Source organism: Tachysurus vachellii, chromosome 8, assembly GCF_030014155.1.
Source record: "Tachysurus vachellii isolate PV-2020 chromosome 8, HZAU_Pvac_v1, whole genome shotgun sequence".
NCBI lineage: Eukaryota > Metazoa > Chordata > Actinopteri > Siluriformes > Bagridae > Tachysurus > Tachysurus vachellii.
Window position 1 is genome coordinate 17,452,901 of NC_083467.1, and position 22,043 is coordinate 17,474,943.

General features: G+C 37.0%; 1 protein-coding gene across 3 annotated transcripts in view; it reads right to left on the minus strand.

Moving 5' to 3' along the window:
* The window catches only part of LOC132850265 (RNA-binding motif, single-stranded-interacting protein 1), a 48,283-nt gene that overhangs the window by 25,453 nt on the left and 787 nt on the right, over positions 1–22,043 (minus strand). Inside the window, exons 1-3 of one of the 3 annotated variants that reach the window (XM_060876668.1) lie at positions 13,231–13,324; positions 12,975–13,134; positions 2,730–2,908 (exon numbers count right to left, since the gene is read on the minus strand). In XM_060876668.1, the coding sequence (XP_060732651.1) occupies positions 2,730–2,908; positions 12,975–13,028 (233 nt within the window). In that variant the 5' untranslated portion in view covers positions 13,029–13,134; positions 13,231–13,324. Of the gene's footprint in view, positions 1–2,729; positions 2,909–12,974; positions 13,135–13,230; positions 13,325–17,368; positions 17,491–22,043 lie in introns of those variants that run through there. The other 2 variants (XM_060876666.1, XM_060876665.1) reach the window with 2 other exon arrangements.

A 22,043-nucleotide genomic window follows, 5' to 3' on the forward strand; every position in this document is an offset into this window, starting at 1 on the left:
TAAGCTATTTTAAATCTATTCCCACATGGCCCCTGTGGGTAGCAGCCCTGGGCCTGTGCTTCCCTCGGCGGCACAAAAGTCGCTCCGTTTTGGAGTTATAGGTCAAGATTTATGATTTATTAAATTAAATCTTTCATCCTTTGTAAAAACAAAAATATTATGTGACTGCACTATTACAGCGGTAAAATATTACATATCGTATTACACATAAAGTACATAGGATCATTTGGCTGTTATTCATGACTTGAGTTTAACTGAGATTCATTATAATGAATAATAGAAAGTGCTGATTTTTTATTTTAATAATAGCAACTCTGACTGGGGTTCCAGTTGCCAGGCAAAACACAGCTTTTTTAATTATTGCTTTCACTTTCACATTATTACCTACACAGGGACTTGTATAGCGAACTCTCGACATAAACATGAAATCTGAATTTAAATTTAATTACATAAAATAAATAGTTATTTATTTTGTATTCATAAAAGTAGTTTTACCGTCAGGGGTTTATCGTAGGCAGAGGTAAGTTATTATTGTATGTTTAAGTTTTTAGAAGACTGCTTTAGGGTTTCTCTGCTTTTCTTTTACATTTTGTATAATCTTACAACCTTGAAGACAGCAAAATCACCTGAAAAAGGAATGACTATTTATAGCTGCTATAACGCATGCCTCAGAGAGAACGAGAACTTGCTTTGCGGACATTTCAACATTTCAGTTAAATATAACTATAAACAATTCAAATGTATCTCGTGTCACTTTAAAAACGTGTATTCATTAGCAAAAATGTGAAATAAGAGTAATAACATTATTTGAGACTATAATATATATAAAAATAATCATCTTCCGGGGGTGGAAACAGCAACACCAATGTTAATAATTTTACCAACAGCATGCCCCATCATGTTTTATTCCTAACATTACCTGAAAGACTTTGCTGCATATTAATTGTCAGAGAAAGAGTTCAAACATTCATCAAAACACAGCAGATGGTGGATGAGCGATTCAACAAAAATAATAGATAATGAAGTATGCAGGAATCTCACTAATGTAAACTCTTGCAGAGGTCAGATGAGTATCTTCAAGCATATATACACCATCAGTGAGTTTTTGTGGCTTTATGTAACAAGGATAATGAATGATAATGATTATTAGACTGTTCCACTCAGAAGATGTGAATGACCCCAAATAGAGCTTCTTCTCTGCCTTGTATAGCATGACTTAAAAGGTCAAAGGGGAAATTGCTTTAGAATCCCCGAATGGGATTAATCTAAATGCAGCTAACACATTGAAGATCACATTCCTGAGCCTTACCTCACACTAATCCACAACCTTAAATGGCCATTCTTAAGTGTTCAGACATGTCCGGTACCGTACGCAAGTCAAAGTCACTCGCTGGGGATTATAATCTCTATCAATCAAACTGTTCCCTTATTTCACTTGCCTTCTGAAGGTATTGACTAATGCTTTCAAATATGCAAATTTGCCATGGTTTGTGAGGCAAAACTGAAACATTGGGTGAACTAATTACACCCCAGGAAGTGAGAAGCTTGACTTTCTTAATAACGTGGAACATGAAATTGCCACAGTTTGCCTTCTGTGCCCCCTCCTAAGAAAACATGCCAGGAAAGCCATAGAGGAAAAAGGAATAGATTGAATGTGCTACAAAGTCAACATCTCTCATAGTCTGAGCATGTGTGTGTGTGTGTGTGTGTGTGGTTGAAAGAAGGTTTGGAAAGGAGAGAATGAGATTTCAAAGAGATTTCAAAGTCACCTTGCAAGTCAAGCAAAGATATAACAGCACAATGAGACCAAACAGTAATGGAGACTTTTTACCATTTACTTTTAACAGTTGAAGGTTTTCAGGAAGTTTGTGGTCTTGTGGCCATATTTATTAGCAGTTCCTTTAGACCTTGCATTTTCCTGTGCAGCTCTCAATGTTGTTTTTCATTTTCTGTTTTAAAATGCAATATTCTCATTCAAGATCCCATATCACGCTCAGCAAAGCATTATAACTTATCATTTATTCAACACATTCCTTCCAGTTTAGACCTCTGAAAAAGCAAGTTGTAGCATATTAATGCTGAGAGAAGCTGACTGTATTTATGGTGCTCGATCATAATGTAAAGGGCAAAGAACTACAGAAAAGTGCCTCGATATTCTTTCTCATATTCACAACTACTTTAACACTCAGGCGCTGACTTCTGGCACTGATAACCCTGCAGCAAAAATCACAGTAAAATACCACTGAATGTATTTACACATCTCAGAACAGCATAACAACCTGTGCAGTGCCATCATTAGTTTCACATCTATAGGGCCGCGTTAACAAAAGTAGCAACCACTGCACTGTGGCTCAACTGATTACAACCGTATACACAAGCCAGCATGGGGGATCTGAAGCCATGCTGATACACAAGACTGATGTTTGTGTATTTGTGGCCATATTCCCCTCCTCGAGCCATAATCGATCTCCATTTCATAGCAGCTCATTTCTCTCAGAGTGCAATTGGGATTAATGAGCCCCAGCCAGTTGTTCAGATCTGCAGGAGGCTTTTCTCCAATCTCCTCGTCCATTTCAGTAGCACACACAAGTCTATGGAAGCAATACTACCTTCATATGAAGCTAATATTTGTCCAAGGCTCTCCTAAGTCTCGTATTGACCAAGGCCTTGAAGGAAAAAAGGACTAATCAGTAGCGGATCAATCTAATGAGAGGAAATTGTGTACTCACGGCTGGCAGAGCTTGACCAGGTCATGGTCAGTGGTTGCTGGGGGCAAGCCACGGATGTACAGGTTGGTTTTGCTGAGTTGTTCCCAACCTGCCGTACTGCTGCTGCTGCTCTGATTGGTGCTGCTGTTGGTTCCGGGGCTCGGAGGAGCCATGGGCTGAGATGATGGGCCAACGGGAGGCTGACAAAAGTGACAGAAAAACAAAACGAGGTCAGGGTGAACACATGGGTGTGGAAGGCAAACACAATACAAGACTTAGACCTAGGGGTGTGAAAAAAAGTGTGAACGGATATAGGCAGTTTTTTTGCAGGTCTGTGTAATTTTGGTTATGATGTAGATGAAAAATGTAAGTGAAAGCAAAACGGTAAGTGAAAGCAAAACTAACTTGGGACTATCAACAGTTATTAGATGAACAAAAGATGACTGTGGACTGCAGGAAGCCATGGGCTAATCCTGCTTGCCACTGGAGCATTTATGATGAGTGTATCAAAGAAGAAATTGAACCTGGGTGTGTCATATTGATTGAACTTACTGTAAAATGGCTAGTGTAGTCATCCTAATGCATACAGGGGTGGGGTACACAAATCTTACTCTGAAATGCATGGGCTCTAAAATGCAGACTGTGCTGATCTGCATGCGATAAGCTTACACACATACAATAATCTCAATGATAGTTGTACACTTGATGTTTCTGTATAGAATAAAAACTGGAAGATTCAGAGGTGGATAATCTATATAACAATCTGTTAAATAGACAGATAATTGCCATGTTTTCTTTTAATTCAGTAAAATCTGTTACACAGTTTAGACACTTTGTTTATAATACACATGGCAACATTAAACAGCTCATGAGGCATTATATTTAACAAACTATATCTAACGCTCACAATCTGTGTGATGGCACATGATGACCAAACTGGCTGTTGCAATATACTCAAACATAATGTCTAATTTATTTAGCTCGATATATGAACAGATTTATATATAAATCATACGCAGAAGCTTTTACACACAATATGTTATCCATAAAAATCCTGTTAGTATGGATACGCGTTTGTACCCTATAAAATCTGAAACTGAATTTGTGTACAGTGACATAAGCATCATTGTTGTAAACCTTGTTTGATCAGCTTCGAGTTGTATACTTTGCATGAGTTACTGCAAATTAATAGACGCTGATAACACGGACAAATTGACAGTTATTTAAATCAAGTTTATGTACTTATTTATTAATTTGTTTGTTTACTTCTTAACAAAATTGAGTGAAAATTTCACGAAATCTTGGGAAATTTCAACAAACATGAATATTCAGCTATTAGGGGAAAAAAGGGACCCTGCACAAGGAGGAAGAGTTAAGCTGTGATGGTGGCATATGATACACTGCAATGTTTGAGCTGCTTTCTTGAAGATTTGGTGCACAGAAACTCATTCTTAGCTTGAAATTTGTGGGAATTGCTAAATAAACATGCTTCGTAATTTATGACCTAAAAAAATTAATCGGGGTTTTGCTGAAAGTTTCAAGATCAGTTTGTCCTACAAAAAGATTTACATATCTTTACCAAAAGATTCATAAATAAGGCTGAAGTTGAACTTCAGAGGTGGATAATCTCTCTCTCTTTCTTTATATATATATATATATATATATATATATATATATATATATATATATATATATATATATATAAAAATCTATATATGAGTACTTTTTCAGTATGTCTTGCTGAAACTGGCATGATTTAAGGTGTGTTAAAAGCACAAGCAATACGATAGACAACTCAGCTAACTTGCTGAGTTAAGACTCTCTAGCTTCTCGCTGTTATGGTTAAGCTAGCACTAAATGCCGCTCCTTGCTTGCATAAATCTGGTTTGTGTACAACATGTATGTAAATGAAGGCGTTCTACAGACTGCTGTATTTTAAAATACGTATCTGGATTTAGAAGTAATTCATTAGGGCTGAAAACAATATCCTGAACGCCACTCAAAACATGCTTGCTATTCGAGTAAATCTGTATAGATGTAATTCCCTAATGTAAATATATATTTTCCAAGTCCACAACAGATGAAAAAAAGTGCAAAGGTAGGATTGACGGCGCTGCTCAGATTTATGACGTGTTAACAGACAATCATTAAAACGAATACACGCCTTGCCTACACAAAACAAGCTTGACAAGACTTCAGCTTGGCCAGTCTGACTGCTAATAATATTTCCTAGCTCCTGAGTTATAAATAGAACCTAAATAAATAAAGACAACACTGCTCCTATTCTGAGAAAATAACTCTACCAGTTTGTTTAAAAGGAGCAAACAGAAGTAGCCCTCAATACAAATGGGCCCTGATTCCTGAATGCAAACTAAATAACTCCACACTGTCAGTGCTGAATGAAGATGAATATCTTGCTCTATGCTGTGCTCCATCCTCTTCCCTTTCCACCTCTTCTTTCAAACCCAAAGGGCTCTATGCACGGCAAGAAAAAAGGGCGGAAGGTGTGTGTAAAAGATATACATGCTGCTAAACTTTCTGGCAAATTTTGTCCTTTTTTTTTGTTTATTTAATTGCAAACAATTATTTGATTGCAAACAGGAGGGAGAAGAGGCCATTTCCAGCATGCTTAGCAGAAACCTAATAGTCCCCATGACAAGCTCTACAGTGCAAATACAACCTTTCCCTGCCCCATGGGATTCCACACACACACACACACACACACACACACACACACACACACACACACACACACACACACACACACACACACAGGAAACCACTTGCATGCCAAGGTCCTTACATGCAAACCAGGCGGAGAGGCATGTCTGGGAATGAAAAGTAAGCAACAGGAAAAGAATGACAACACTGCGTCAAACCTGCAGGGTGTGATGTATGTGTGCTGTGCAAAATCTACTACAACTGTGAGGTACTATAAGTATCCAAAGTACTTGTCTCTCCATTGATTCATTTTGGTAGCGCAAAACTGAAATTATGCTGCGCTTTAGCGTTTAAAAAATATTCACTTCATGTGATTTTTGATCAATGTTTTTAACATTCAGCCACAAAACAGATAAAAGCTTCTGAGTAAAATACGTTTTGCCGTAGTACTGTGTATTCCCAACCAAATCAGATATGTGCAAAACCTATAAATATAAACCCTTAATTAAGCCGGAAACAGGTTCCCTATTGAAAGTCCACGCATACCAGAGAAAATCTTGGGGGATATTTGGACAGGCTTTTACTGCGCTAGTTAGATAGCCCTATTCTTCACATTATAAAAGAGCTCTTGTATGGCAGAGCCAATCACTTCCGTCCTGTTTGCATGGACACAGATGTTCCGAGCTGGGGAGCTTTTCCTCTTCAAGTACTCCCTCTGTTCCCCTCTGATTACCCCTTTCTCTCTCTCTTTCACAGTATGTTCAAGGAGTCACAAGAAAAGAGGAAGCGCCTGGAATCCGAGGAATGAGGCAGTGACAGCGTTGAGCAATCACAGTCTGGACGTCCTCCAGAGGCTCAGATCGTCTTTCCAGCATTCACAAGTCTCCTCTGCAATTTAACACTCGCTGTCTGGGATTTTAGAGCGTTCCAGACCTTTTCTCCTCCCTATGGAAGAACCAAAGCAAAGAGATGCAACACACTGGCAGTACACTCTGCTCCTGTCCTCATAATCCTGTACGTATTTAACTGGGGTTCTGATTGGCCTGAAAAACTGGCTGGAATTGTAATTTCACACAAAGTTGCTTCTGAGAACACAACTGAACTATACTGCTGTGCTTGGGACTACACATCTCAGAAGTATTTATGAATCATAAGTTAAAGAGGTTGCTATAAATTCCTTTCCAAGGAGAGGGGATAGGCCAGCAAACCTACTCTTTGCTTCAACCACTGAATAAACGTCAAATCTTCCTAGTTTCGAGTAAAAACAGTACATCTGTGTGAAAACAATGGTTATAGCCTTGTCCCAAATGGCACCTGAAAGTCTTGTACTCCTCTTCCAAGTTCACACTTTGCTGACATGGCAGAGAAGTGTGAGTGATCGAGAGCTTGAAAGTTTTACAAGTTAGCATTTGTTGCCTGCTGTGTTCAGTGAGGTGTTATCACAGCGGTTTGTCATGCCGAGATACTGACAGAAAGTAACAATCTCGCATGGCATTACTCATGCAAAGCTATGAGAATGTAATGATTATAAACAATTTGTTGTAACACACTAACCCGAGATATTTTAAACATAAATTTCCATTGATGAATAAACTTTATACTCATCAGTTCCTTCACTTACAATTAAACTGTAGCCGTGTCAGGAGATGGACATAAAATAATGTGAATTTGGTGTTTGTTTGTGTTATTATTGTTGTGTCATTAATTCTGCCTTCAAGTTTCTATACTGGCTAAAACCAAAGACCCTTTAGGAACTATCTTACCTGCTACAACTGGTTCAAAATTGCAAGGAGTTGTGGGTCAGGCACCATTGTTGAGTCTGCTTTAATGCAGACTGTGCCAAAGGGTGCCTAGAGGGTGTCCGTGAGCAAAATAGTAGCCCAAAATGGGAAATTGAACTCCTTACAGCCTTCCAAAAAACATAAGTAAACAAGACAAAAGTAAACAAGAACCACATGGCCATCAGTGCACCATTTGGGACAGGGCCAGAGCTCTGATGTAGCTAGCCCAAACCGGTCGAAGACAGTATTCAGTAAGACATCAGCAAAACTCCTACAGCGTGACTACCTAAAATAACTATTGGATTAACAGCAGATCAACCTTAACAAGCAAATTAAGGAGATGGCCTACATCTGCACTCTGTGTCTACATGGTTCACTATCCAAAGGGTACCAAAAAGTGTTTCTCTGTGTAGTTAGTATTCCCAAATTAGAGGCACATTAAGCCACAGACTACATTGCATTCAAACAGAGAAATATTAATAATAATAACTGACCGAAAATAGACCTTACTTTATTCTGCTTCATTTAGAAACTATGATAAGTACATATACAACACATATAGAGCAATATTAATGATTAACTATAAACCACATTCTATCACATTACATCAATGGTTGAAATTTTTATTTGTATATTTATACGTCATAATCTTTGACCAACCTGCTGTAACAGTCCAGAATAAAGATACTATACTTTCACCATTTTCAGTATAATCCTGACATCACAGCTTGATGTACTGTCTGATACTGAAACTGCATTCGTTGCCTTGTACTTGGACATGACAATAAAGTTGAATCTAATCTAATCTAAATCTAATATCTAACGCTTCGCCAATACTGACATCATATTTTTAACCCTATTGACTGAATACTTGGGTTGTCTGGTTCTGCAAAATGTCAGAGGCCTGATTATAGGGGCCTTTAAGACAATGTTACCTTATTTTTTATGCAGAATTGATGCTGTTTACAGATCATTAGACCTGAAAATAATTCCAAACCAATACAGATTCAGTATTTCAGGTCAGTACTTCACAGTACATCAGCTGTTTGCGACAGCTAAAGAAGGAATATCTTGCTTACATGTTTGGATTCTTGACATAAATCCATGGACTAAAGCTAATATCGGTAAGAATTCCCCAAATCCAGCTTCTTCCTTTCTCCACACAGGCTCTCTCAGAGACACAGGAGTGCTAAAGTAGGTCTCATTAGAGGAGAACAAGGCATGATCATGCTTCTGTCAATGCAGCTCATTGTATTTCTTACGAATTTACACAGGCTTTTCTCAGTAACTCTGAATTTGACTTTTCTTCTAATAATAAAAGACAACTGGCCAACTGTGAGCAATTATGCCTCTTTCCCCTCACATTAATGGCCTAAACATTCCTGATAAGTGTTTTTAATTTTATATAATATTATATAATTGTAAATCTTGTTTTTATTCCAGCAGCTGCTCAGAAGTTGCAGTAAAACTAAAGCCTTGCTGAGGCTGATATTGCATGGTGCTGAAAAACAGGCTTCGGCACAGATATAATGATGAGCAAAATATCATTCCATGAAAGATCTATGTACAAAGACAGCAATTATTCAACAGGGCTGGCTCAAGCCACTATTTAAATTGTCTGGCAACCGGAAGGCACATCGTAGTATAGTTATAAAACAGATGCGCAGAGGCTACAAGGTCATGGCAAGGCAAATGAGACGGGCACATGAGTCCAATCAGAATGAACAGTGGCAGGGCTTCCATGTATATGATCTGTCCAAGAGCCAATATGGCTGTAGATTGCTTTCTAACAAGGCCAACATGATCTAACTTATAAATAAGCAAGATAATAGAAGTGAGGGGAATTCATCAGCAGAAGCAGAATGCGAGAGCTACTCAATAAACTGCACATCAACAAAAATCATAATAGCGGTTTTACAAATACTTCTTTACCAATGCATTTTATTTAATTATATCCATTTTAATGGCAGAGTAACATATTAAACGATGTCTGATACCGCTATGTATAGACTTAATTGGTATAGCTATAGTCTCGGATAATCATGCAGCCTAGTAATGATAATGACTTTTGTGGTTTATGTTGTGTGCCTAGTTATAGCTTCAGTGCATTATCACAGTGACTCAAAAATAGTACTGTTGCCTGGAATATTACATATAGAGGTAAAAAATCTTAAAAAAAATAAAGCCAAGACAAATATCAGAACATTTTCCATAACAGTGTATAAAATGTTAATGTGAAAAACGATTAGAAACCTTGTCAGGGTAAATAGGGAAAAAACCTAACCTACATGTTTAAGTGTGTAAACCCCTAAACTAATACTGTGCTGGAGGATCTTTGGGTTTTATCATCCCACCCAGTGTTTTTAGGTAAGAGTCTATCAGTGTAGCTTGACATGGCAATATTTCCCCACTCTTTCTTGCAAAACATTTTAGATCCATCAAACCGTAAGGGCAGTTCCTGTGCACAGTCTTCTTTAAGTTACCCCACAGATTTTTAGTGGTATTCTCTCGTGGGATCTGTCTAGCTCATTCAAATATACATTGATATTCTTTTGGTTATAGCTTATAGCTGAAAAAAGCAGCAATAAAGCATCATGCTCCCACCATTATGCTGTACAATAAGGATGGTGTTATTATTGTGATTTGCCTTTTTTTTTGGCAAAAATGTCTTTGGAAATAATGGAACTGATCTGATACATTTTGCCACATGGTTTGGGGGATTTAGTTAGCTTGGATTTGTTTGTAAGAAAGGGCTTCCTTTTAGCTACCCCACCCAATAGCACAGAGATGTGAACAATATGACAGATTTGCTCTCACATGCAGAGAATAATCAATACATTCACATTTACAACATTTGGCAGATGCCGTTATCCAGAGCGACTTACATTAATCTCATTTACACTCATCATTTAAACCAAGTACATGGATATTACTGCTGCTCCTTAAATTTTGCTGTAGTTCTCTTGGCATCGTCCTTCTGAAGACAATGTTTTATCCTTTCATAAATTTTGGAGGGTTGTCCTGTTCTTAGTGATGTCACTACAGTGCTTCATTCTATATATTTGTTGATGATGACTATGTTCTATAGTATATCTAATATTTTGGAGATTCTTGTATACCCTTCTCCTGATCTATACCACCTTTCTCCCATGGCTTCCACAGTCAGCTAAAACCAAGAAGATACAAAGAAAATCCTACAGAAACAGTTTTTAATTATTTGTAGTCAGAATCAAAATTTCACTGATGACAGCCGTACGAAAATTATTTTGGAACATGAGATTCAGAGTGATGTGTTTAAAATGAACTAAAACACACCCAAGTTAAAAAATAATGTTCACACTTATGCAACCGTCTTATTATAACCTTTTTAACCTTTAAACTTTTTAAAGCTTATTATAACATTATAACCATAAAACGTTTCTAATTGTTCGTCACTTAAATTTCATTTGATGTAATTTCATTAAGTTGTTAAGTGAGGGTAGAAAATGTTCTGACAATATTTATCTTGGTTTCATTTCTTCAAATCACAGAAACTTTCTATAATAGCAGGGCCATGAAGACTTTTTATATATAGTTTACCTATACACACATTTAAACATTTTATTGTGCATCCATACAATTATCAAATCAGCCAATTGGCAGCACAGTGCATTCATGCAGAGCTCCAGTTATTGTCAATATCAAACATCAGAACGGGGAAAATTTTGTTCTTGCTGACTTTTACTTTGACATGGTTTTTGGTGTCAGTTGCCTAGTTCGGGTGTTTCTGAAACTCGTACTCGCCTGGTATTTTCTCTAGAGTTTACAAAATGGTGCAAAAAAGTAGAAAAAAAAACCCAACAACTAGTGAGCGGCGGTTCTGTGGACAAAAACACTCTGCTAATCGGAGAGGTCACTGGAAAATACTCAAATTGGTTTCAGTTGACAGGAAGGATAAGAAAACTCAAATAATTACTCTTGGAAATATAGTGAGAACGCATAACACATGTCGAACCTGAAAGCAGCTGCACTACAACAGCAGAAAACCACATCAGGTTCGACCTTAGTCGGTCATGAACAGGAATCTGGGGATACAGTGGGTATGGGCTCACCAAAACCAGACAGCTGAAAATCTTAAATTTATCGCCAGGTCTTTTTCTAGTCTTTAGAAGGGCCGGTCAACATTACAACAATTTTACAATTTTTTTCACAGGTATCATTGAGATTTCTACAAAAATGTACAATTTTAGAGAAATTCTGATTTAAAGTGGCTAAATTGGCTACTGCATTTCATTGGCTCTGTACATGTATCCTCTTAAAATAACAACATTATCTAATCATCCCAATGGAGGACAAACGCTCGACCAGGAAGACTTCCACGCTGGTTAGAACTAAGTGAGGACAAAGAGCTTTGAGGAGAGAGCAGCCCTGTCCACCTTTACAGTTCTTTTTCCTGGCCACACTCCAGAAGACCTGGCTTTTCTGACCATCTCAAAGCCTGATTGTTCCTTACTGCTGTGTATTCAGCTTAGACAGAAAAGTAGATCATGAGTGAGAGTAAGAGACAGAGACATAGAGGGAGACAGAGAGAGAGCGGGAGACAGAGAGAGAGCGGGAGACAGAGCGAGAGACAGAGACAGAGAGAGAGAGACACAGAGAGAGAGAGAGAGAGAGAGAGAGAGAGAGAGAGAGAGAGAGAGAGAGACAGAGACACAGAGAGTGACAGAGAGAGACAGAGAGAGAGAAACAGAGAGAGAGAGAAACGAAAGACGGTCTAAGGAGGGGAGACTGTTATCGGGCTGCCCCAGACTCAGATAGCTAGTCATATCCACACTGGAAATACATTGGCTTACCAGTAATAGGGCCTCACCCTGAGAGCTTTTAACCTCTCCCTGCTCAACTCACACACAGCTAAACCTGCCTATGAATACGCTTAATCCTCATTACTGCCAATCAATGTACTAACAAGCTCAGAAATCTTTCAGTTTTAACCAAAAGTGAAAACATGACATGACACTTCTACACTACACTAGAACACTAGTACACTACACTTCTGACACTACAATCCTCATGTAGATTAACACAATAGAAACAATGCAACACAATTCTTATGATGTACAAAAATGAACTTTTAGACCAAAAAATAGGTTCTCCAAGAGATTTTTAAGGGGTTCTCGGACATATACCAACGAATAGAGACTACAGAGAACCGCTCAGCTGCACTGTTCTAAACAGAACCTCTCCAAAAGGACAAGTGAAGAACACTAAGTGATGTCTAAGGTCACTTTATCTCACTAATCCCATCTTACCTGCATTCACTTTAACCCCAGATCAACACTGTGTATATCACATTCTGCTCAAATCCATGATCCATCTCACTTTTAAACGTTTAAGTGGCAGGAATCTTACAGCAATTAAAAGCAGATACTAAACATATTACACAGAAGCTCTGCATTAAAAAAACACACAAAAAACCTTGGTATAAAGTTCAATAATCTATTAATTAGCCTTAAAGATCATAACCTGAGTTTGTGAATGAAAGAGTGAATTTTTTTTAAATCCACAACACAGGGCTAAATAAAGGATAAACGACACATTATATCACTTTAGGACAAGCTAGGCTATGCTACAAGCTAACTGCACAAACTCCTGATACATAGTATACATAATATAATCACACAGCTCGGTGTTGTGTTGAGTTAGTTACAGTATTACACACTAAAAAACAACCCAGATTATTCTGGTCATACATTATTTGGCCGGTAGGAACAACCCTGGCTCGGTATTACGAGGCGACAACAATAACAAATAGTAAATAATGTTTATTTTTTATTTTATTTTTTACCTGTTTACGATATGAGTTTCTCAACAGGTTGCCAGAATTCGCAAAAATCATCATCGAGCTCGATGTACAGCTGCAAAGATGATTAACTGTCAGTTATTATTCGCGCTCGTGAGTGTCAATATCCAAGGAACTGGAAGGCTGTAAAGTTGTATATCTGACTCTGTAAAACATAGAGACCCGCCGATGCTATTACCGAATCCAACTTTGATCAAAACTAGCAGGTAAAACGGTAAATGTTAGAATACAGTGATCATACATCCCACGACCGTTCTTAAGTTCGGTTGCCCAACCCGTTTGTTTAGCTCCGTTCATTGATCTGTGTTGAGTTCCCCACAGAACAAACCCTCCCACTACGGACCAAACCATTGCGCTGTCTGGTTAAGGGGTGGTTCATGTAAAAAAAATTACTTAATATGAACAAAAAAAGAACCATAGTTTTTATGTGTTATTTTGGGAATCATAATAAAGTCAAACACTTGTACAGCCACGTTCATCTTATATCTTGTATATAGTTCAAGGTTTCATATAGGTTGTTATATACTCCGGACTCACCCCTGATTTCCCATCTTTTCCTTAAGCGTGCATACTTTACATTCCTCTGTGCGGCCATTAGCTAGTATGTGGTTTGTATTTTCTGGACTGGATTAACACATTTAGTGGTAGAAATTTGAGCGACCATTTTTTTTATTGCTTCCCTAAATTAGCTGTAGTTAGTAAAGTATTTTTATTCCGAGTTCTATTTCTAACATAAAGTAAAAAAGAAGTGAGTAAACTGATCTGTTTGCTAATGATCTAATCTGATCTATCTGTTTTAATATATATGTTATTAACACATCAAAACACAACATACAACATAACATATACATACACAACAACAACCACATACACAACACATACACAAAACAACATAACACAACATAACACAACATAATACAACAAACACATACACAACATAACACACAACACAACACACACATTTTTAAAATGAATAAAAGCCGAATATTGTGTAAAAAGCTGATCCCTTCCCCAAAACCACACTCATGCAGACTAACTGAAGTAAAATAATTATCATCAGACATGCAAAAGCATTGTATAATGACTGAATTGCTTTATAGCCTCCAGACTACATGATTCCTTACAAGCTAGATTTCATTGGTCATTTCTCTCTTACTTCTACAGTTCAAGATGCTTGCTCTCTCTCTCTCTCTCTCTCTCTCTCTCTCTCTCTCTCTCTCTCTCTCTCTCTCTCTCTCTGTCTCCATCTAAAACTGAAACCTTGATGGCTTGTCCTCAAACCTCAACCCAGCATTTCCTGTTATCTACTAAAATATCCCCCGACCTCAGCAGATTCTCTCTGCTGTTCCAAATTCTAATGTGTCCTTAAGCTGAACGCTGCATTATGAATAATCTCCTTTAACCTGAGTATATCATCCTATCCTTACCAATTTTACAGACAATACACAAAACACTACTGCACCAAAGTGCACTAATGCATCTCTGCACCATTACAGTTACATTTCACCTTCGAAAAATGTTGTTTCCTCTATTTGTAAGGTAAAGTCAAATTAAGGTCTCAACTGCAAAGACTATTTTGCTTTATACAGACCTGATATTCTTCCATTTTTAGAAAGCAAAGTGCTCTGCATGAATATCTACTGCATTAACAGATACTGAACAAAAACTGGACCCTGCAATTCACTGCAAGACACAGGATTTAAAATTCATCTCTTAGTTAATCCTGGGGTATTTGACACTTTTTTGCGAAACACAGACCTGTATGACCCTCCTCATGAATATGCCCCCTGTGAGGCCACATCCATCAACCTCTAAGCATGCAGAAAAAGACTAAATCCATAGCAATTCTGAAATAGAAATTAAACATGACTATTATAGTCTTTGAATTCAATTCAATTTGAATTGAATATTTTACAATGTTATACTTAATTATAAACAGTTAAATAAATATGAATTTGCCACATCATGCCAGTGCAACAGTGAAAATGTTCCTATAACATGACTATTATAGGAACATTTTCACTGTTGCACTGGCATGATATAATTAAATAAATTCATATTTATTTAACTGTTTATAATTAAGTATAATATTGTAAAATATTCAATTTAATTCAATTCAAATTTATTTGTATATCACTTTTTACAATTTACATTGTCTCAAAGCAGCTTTACAGAAAATTAACATAAAACAAAAGGTTAATATAAAGATTAATTTAATACAAAAATTCAAGATTAATATTAGATATATTTAAATGTATTTGTATTTATCCCCAATGAACAAGCCTGAGGTGGCTCAGTAATATCTGTAAGACAACTGATTCCTGTTATCATCACAGATTCTATAACTTATGTATAGAACAATTGTCCCCTCATTAGCCTGTGCTGCTACATAACACAGCACATTTTTGACCACAATTGAACCAAACTGTGATATAAAGTGCAATAAACATGTTTTAAATAAAGATGTAAGAAAAACTATTACTACCTACCATTCCCTCAAGGTAAGCTTACCGGTAAATGAGGCATGAGTGTGGAAAGATCTATGATATATGAGTGAGTTTTGAATAATAGACTATCAGGTGTATTTTAAAATTTATTTTTGGCTCTGAATTCAGAAAAGCTTAGAAAGTTACATAAAACCTTCATTAATTTCATGTAAATATAAGGATTTGGACTTCTGAAGTTACCGAACTGTTCATGGATGTCTACAGTTGTGAAGGGACACTGCAATGCTAATCACTGAAAAGCACATGGGTTTCTACACATTGAGCTGTGCATGACTGTATGCATCAGTGAACATGAGAAAAGAAAGTAAGTCAGCCAGAAAGATAGATATTATAAAAATCTATTCTTGACAAAAAATAGTACTCAATATATTTTTTTTCTTGTATATAACAACACCCCAGTATGGTGTTGATACCTAATTTAACTGCAACACTACAGTAACTCCATCTGCACAGACCCAAAAATATATTGTAAGGAAAAAATAGCAAGCTGTCTTCAAGTTGTCACAAAGTTCACAGCTTTATTTAGCACCTGTACTGTCTAATATAAGATCTAATGCATAGAAGGGTACGGAGGAAGCGGCGTTAATACAATACAATTGTCAGTGCACCATGCATAGAGAAAGCTCAAGCGTGGAAAAACACTCTAACCTAGCCTTATTGAGTCTTGTATATTACTGTATAATGTTCTGACTGACAAATCTGCAATTTAAAGACATTCAGCCATGTTGTGACCTATGCAATTTTATATTTTTATATTTCTAATGATGACACATATAAATAACTTGTATATGATTAACAATAATATAAATAATGTTAAATAAAATTGTCAGGAAAATTAAAAGTCTCAGTATATACAATGGCCCTGTGATGGGTTGGCACTCCGTCCAGGGTGTATCCTGCCTTGATGCCTGATGACGCCTGAGATAGGCACAGGCTCCGCGTGACCCGAGATAGTTCGGATAAGCGGTAGAAAATGAGTGAGAGAGTGAGTATATACAATGCTGTGGAAAAGTCAAACACAGAAAATCTGGGAAGCAAAGCTGCTTTTAAATTATGAAGAAAGGTTTCTTTACTGCAAATAAATTATAATAAACAATCCAAAGAAAGATAAATCCAATACATATCTGGCCACACTCTGCATCGGTTTTCTCCAGAACACCCTCAAGCAACTTTATATAAATTGCCTGGTAAGGTTTTCCAAGAGTTTTGGAGAACATGCAACTTCAGATGAAACATGGTGAGTTATTCTCCTTCCTTCCCAATGCTGTGTTAACATTTTGCAACATTTTTGTTTGGATAATTTACTAAAATGTATAATTTTGTCCTGACACATGGAAAAGCCTAAGATTAAAGACAAAATGTACAAATATTTCAGCGAGCCTTACAGTTTACACACAACTGTATATACACCCACACGTGACAGGCTCTCAGGCACCATTACATGCTGATTACATTCTTATTGTCTCTCTTTCTCTCGCTTTCTTTCTAATATAGCTTGGCATCTTGCGAGGGATTGAGGTGAAAGTGAGATGAATAATCTGCACGAAAAGAGAAGTGGTTTTGAACCCAGTGTGTTCGTAATAATGAGCCTGCACCTATAAACTGGGCACATACTGTATCTCTCCTAGCTGCTCCTGGCTGGAATGGAGTACTGCTCTGTTCTCTCATTATCTCTCTCACTCCCAAATTATACAGCAAACATACCATTCAGTACTAAGAGATAACAAAATGTTACTTCCTGATCACTCACTCTCTCTCTTTCTGTTTCCTCTGATCGTACACACTGTCTTTCAGTGACAGTCATAAGATGAATCTTGAGTAAGGACTGTGTCATAAGTTTGAGTGTTTCCAATCCCCAAGATCTGTATTTACCTTTCTGCGTTTGTTGCTTAGGAGCAGCCGAGGGCCCAAACTCTTCTGAGGAGGCCATGCAATCATCATCAACTGCAACCGCCACAAAGCAGAGTGTGTCGCCGTGAACTACAAGAACACTGTGTGTTTATATGTGTGTATTGGGGTGAGCACGTTGTACTGCCACACAGGAAGACAGCACTTTTTCTCCTGCGCGCAGACACATGTATATAGAGAACTGTGGAGTATGTGCATTTGTGAGGGAGAGAAGAAAGAAGACATGGCTGGGGGAAGGGTTGTAGCGCTAAGTATGATTAGAAATTATGATTAGAAATGATGCAGTAAAATGCAGCAAAGACCTTGTATATCATTGTTTTAACCAAATACCAGATATAAACGAGGTAACTACTCTTGAAATGCACATGGCCCTAGATTACTCAAAATATAAACAAATGTAAACCACAGTGCACCTTCCCTGGACACCACAATTACTGTAGATGAACGAATGAACATAGTAAACACATTCTACAGCACCACATCACATCCGAAACACTCCTATGTTGAACAAAGTCGCTTCATATGTGAGCTTCATATCTGACCACCTGCTCCTACCCGCATGAGAGTAAATTAAAAAAGCTCTCTCCTGCAACTTCTCTGTGGGGTCTCACAGGTTGCCAGTCTCAGTGCAAACCTATAGCTTCTACTTATTTTGAATGTACATTTACTTATTATGCTTTTATCCAAAGAAACATGTGTTGATCTGATTAGATCAGCTTTAGACACTTTGGAAACTTGTTCAAGAGCCCAACAGTGACAGTTTGGCAGTGTCAGGATTGATCTTCCAATCTGTAGTTCAGATCCATAACTGCTGAGCCACCACTTGCCTTTACTGCCTTTACCTTTACTTTACCTTTAATGGATGGATTAAATTTCACATTGTAATTTTAATTAAAGCAGAGATATTTTTCCAAGCCAAAGCATATTAAGCTTAACAAACTGACACACTGTTTTTTTAATCTATTACCAAGTTACAGCTAGATGCATGATTTGTTTAGATTACTTTTATTTCTGGATTATTTTATTGCTTCTCATTGGATTAATATTGTCCTCTTCATTGATTGACAAAAGGTAATAAACTAAAAATAAAGCCAATAACAGAATGACCAAAAAGGGCAACAAAAATAATGAGTGTGAAGTGAATCTGACTGCCCTGAATGAACTGTATGAAGAACCTATCCATTTGTCTTTCTTACTGTGGATCCTCCAAGGCCAGACAGCAGACAGGCACATGATTAGGGCTAATGAGAGAGGAAAATGAGGTGAGTTTAGCTTCTTGCAGTGTGAGCAGATGGTAGGCTGGTGAAAACCCTGCGCTCTACATACCACCACACACATACCCTTTAACAGAAACCCAAATTCTTCAGCATAGCCGGGAGCTTAAAGGAATGATTCTGCACATGTTAAAACACAGCCCTATTATAATGAAGCTATAAATGTTCTTAAGCAGCTTACAAAAATCAGCATTTGGCACATGTACACAGTCTGTGTCGAAGTTTACACTGGAATTGTTCTGTTCTTGTTTTTGGGCAAAGGTAATTCGGCTGTATACCTAGCATTAAACCATAATTATATCTATAAAATGCTGAATTCAAGGGTTTTTTCCAAAGACCTTTTCATGGGACCAAAACTATAAAAATCTTCACAGAATGTACAAACTATTCAAATGCGCTTTGCTAGATGTACTCGCAATGTTCTATAATACACATACTATTGATATGTGGAAATAAGCTACGGAGCTGCATGTTTCTTGGAAATCTGTACTATTTTGCTATCAAAGCTGGAAGCTCAATGCTTTAAAAATCCAGACATGCCGTGATTATTAAATAAAAACAAACATCTATATGCTGCTTAAGGCTAAGATGAATGACATTGACATTTCTATTATTTTTCAATACTCTGCTCTGGCCATTGTGTGCCTGAGCAGCTCCGTTTCTGCTTTCTATGCTTATCACTTTTTATCAATGCAGAAATAAAAATATTCATCTCACACAGAGTCAGAAAGTAATAAACACTCCAAAACCTCAGCAGCATCTCGTATCTGTATCTTGCTGTGTAATTGGATGCTGACACCAAGCAGCAACAATTCAGCAGTTGTTCAACTCATTTCACTTACTCCAGTTCATATTAATTTAATGACATGTTTACACATATCAGCATTTCAGGGTGATTACAGGTTGACCTATTTGCATGTGTCTGACTGACAGTGTCAGTGCACTGATAAGCTTTTGGAGTGTTTCCCTGTGCTGGTGAAAAATTCCCAGAATGAGAATCATATGAACACAATTGGTGTTCTCTCAGACCCGAGCACACATAATGAGCACTGTGACCGCGCTGTGCTTTAATTGTGTATATTCTGCTGCCAGGCAACTATTCAAACTTTATTGTAAACTTTGTACAGGCCTTTTCCAGCCTCAGACTAATGCTATTGTTGGCAAGCTCGGTGTGTAATGTCCAATGGGAGTTAATGTGCCCAAACCTTTCTCCTCAAAAAGAAGAGAAAAAAATAGAAAACAAATAACTAGATATTTTTCAGAAATAACATGAAATTGCTTGTAGTGGTACTGAGACAAAGGATCACAGGACTACCAAGCTGCCACTGCTGGGCACCTGAGCAAGGCCATTAACCCTCAATTGCTCAGAGATGAATGTTAGTCATCTCAGGCATTGCTAAAAGGACATTGTTTCATGCTACGTTTCTAGGGATTTAGGCACAGAACTTCAGAATGACATGATTTCAGTTTTAACATAGTTCACAAACTTTTTTAAAAAAATGTTTTTCTCCTTTGGGACTTGCTTGTAAATAGTTCTTTGTAAGAAGCAAAACCAGTGCCTAATTTTTTTTTTGATGGCTTAATAATTTTAAATCTGCTCAACAAATCAATGGGCTACTGAGTTATTTTAGACTTGTAGTCATTATGGTGTTTGCATTTCATTCTGATGTCTATAAGATTGGAACACCTGTGTTTAGACAAACATAAATATTTTGGATGTGGTTATGTAACTGCTTTATAAGTATATGTTCTGTGTCTGGATACAGCTTAAATGTTAACTGTGCCTTATCCACTTCTGGAAGCTTGTACAATACTGTTTCTTTTTGGTCTCCACTGTCAATATATACACTGTCTCACAGCCTTTTAGATCAAGATCAAAGCTTGCTGTCACATAACCCTGAAAGAGCTGTTCCTGCAAAGATGACACTCTATTCTTTGCTTGTCTGTGTCGGTCCCTATCTTACAAAAGCATCTCCAATAAAACAGTAGATTAAAACACGACTCTAGACAAAACAACTTTAAACACAATAAATGACTTTAAGCAATAGATTAAAAAACGTCTGATTATCAAAATCTATCATTTTTTATTTTATCAATTCATGGGAATCTATCATTCAAAATATCATTTGTATAGTCACAATTAAGGCACTGTTTAGAGTTATATGCTCTTTTGTATATATGGCTCAATCCACACAAAGTCAACATGTCGTAAAACAATGCTCAGTGTGCCGCCCTTCTGCTTCAGTGTTATCCGGCTGTGTCTATTTCCTACAAACTCCAGCATTATCTATCCTATATTCCATTCCAACGAAATACCCCTTCTTTCCATGTTGTAAGAAAATAAAATCTGCTTGATATCTATAATTTGTACAGTCTTAACAACTTTAAAACAGTATAAAAGCCTAACCTGTAGCCTGATCACTAAGTTAAAGAGAATGATAAGACATGCTTTAAAAATGACATGTTCATACACTTTAAAAATGTACTAATGATGGTCAGAAATATTAAGCATAATTTTCTCTCAATGGAGCAGAAAATTGCTATCTATCTAATCTGCCTGTCTATCTATCTATCTATCTATCTATCTATCTATCTATCTATCTATCTATCTATCTATCTATCACAATGTGTGACTGGATACCATCTATCTATCTATCTATCTATCTATCTATCTCTCTATCTATCTATCTATCTATCTATCTATCTATCTATCACAATGTGTGACTGGATACCATCTATCTATCTATCTATCTATCTATCTATCTATCTATCTATCTATCTATCTATCTATCTAGCTAGCTAGCTATCTATCACATCTTGTGACTGTATGCTATCTATCTATCTATCTATCTATCTATCTATCTATCTATCTATCACAACATGTGACTGGATGCTATCTATCTATCTATCTATCTATCTATCTATCTATCTATCTATCACAACGTGTGACTGGATGCTATCTATCTATCTATCTATCTATCTATCTATCTATCTATCTATCTATCTATCTATCACAACATGTGACTGGATGCTATCTATCTATCTATCTATCTATCTATCTATCTATCTATCTATCTATCACAACATGTGACTGGATGCTATCTATCTATCTATCTATCTATCTATCTATCTATCTATCTATCTATCTATCACAACATGTGACTGGATGCTATCTATCTATCTATCTATCTATCTATCTATCTATCTATCTATCTATCTATCCATCTATCTATCACAACGTGTGGCCGGATGAGACAGGTGCAAAAATATCTATCATATGTAGCCATAAACAACATAAACCATATATTGTATCAGCTCCACCCATGAAAGATCTCTTCTAGTTAATGAGTCATGATTAAAGTTTT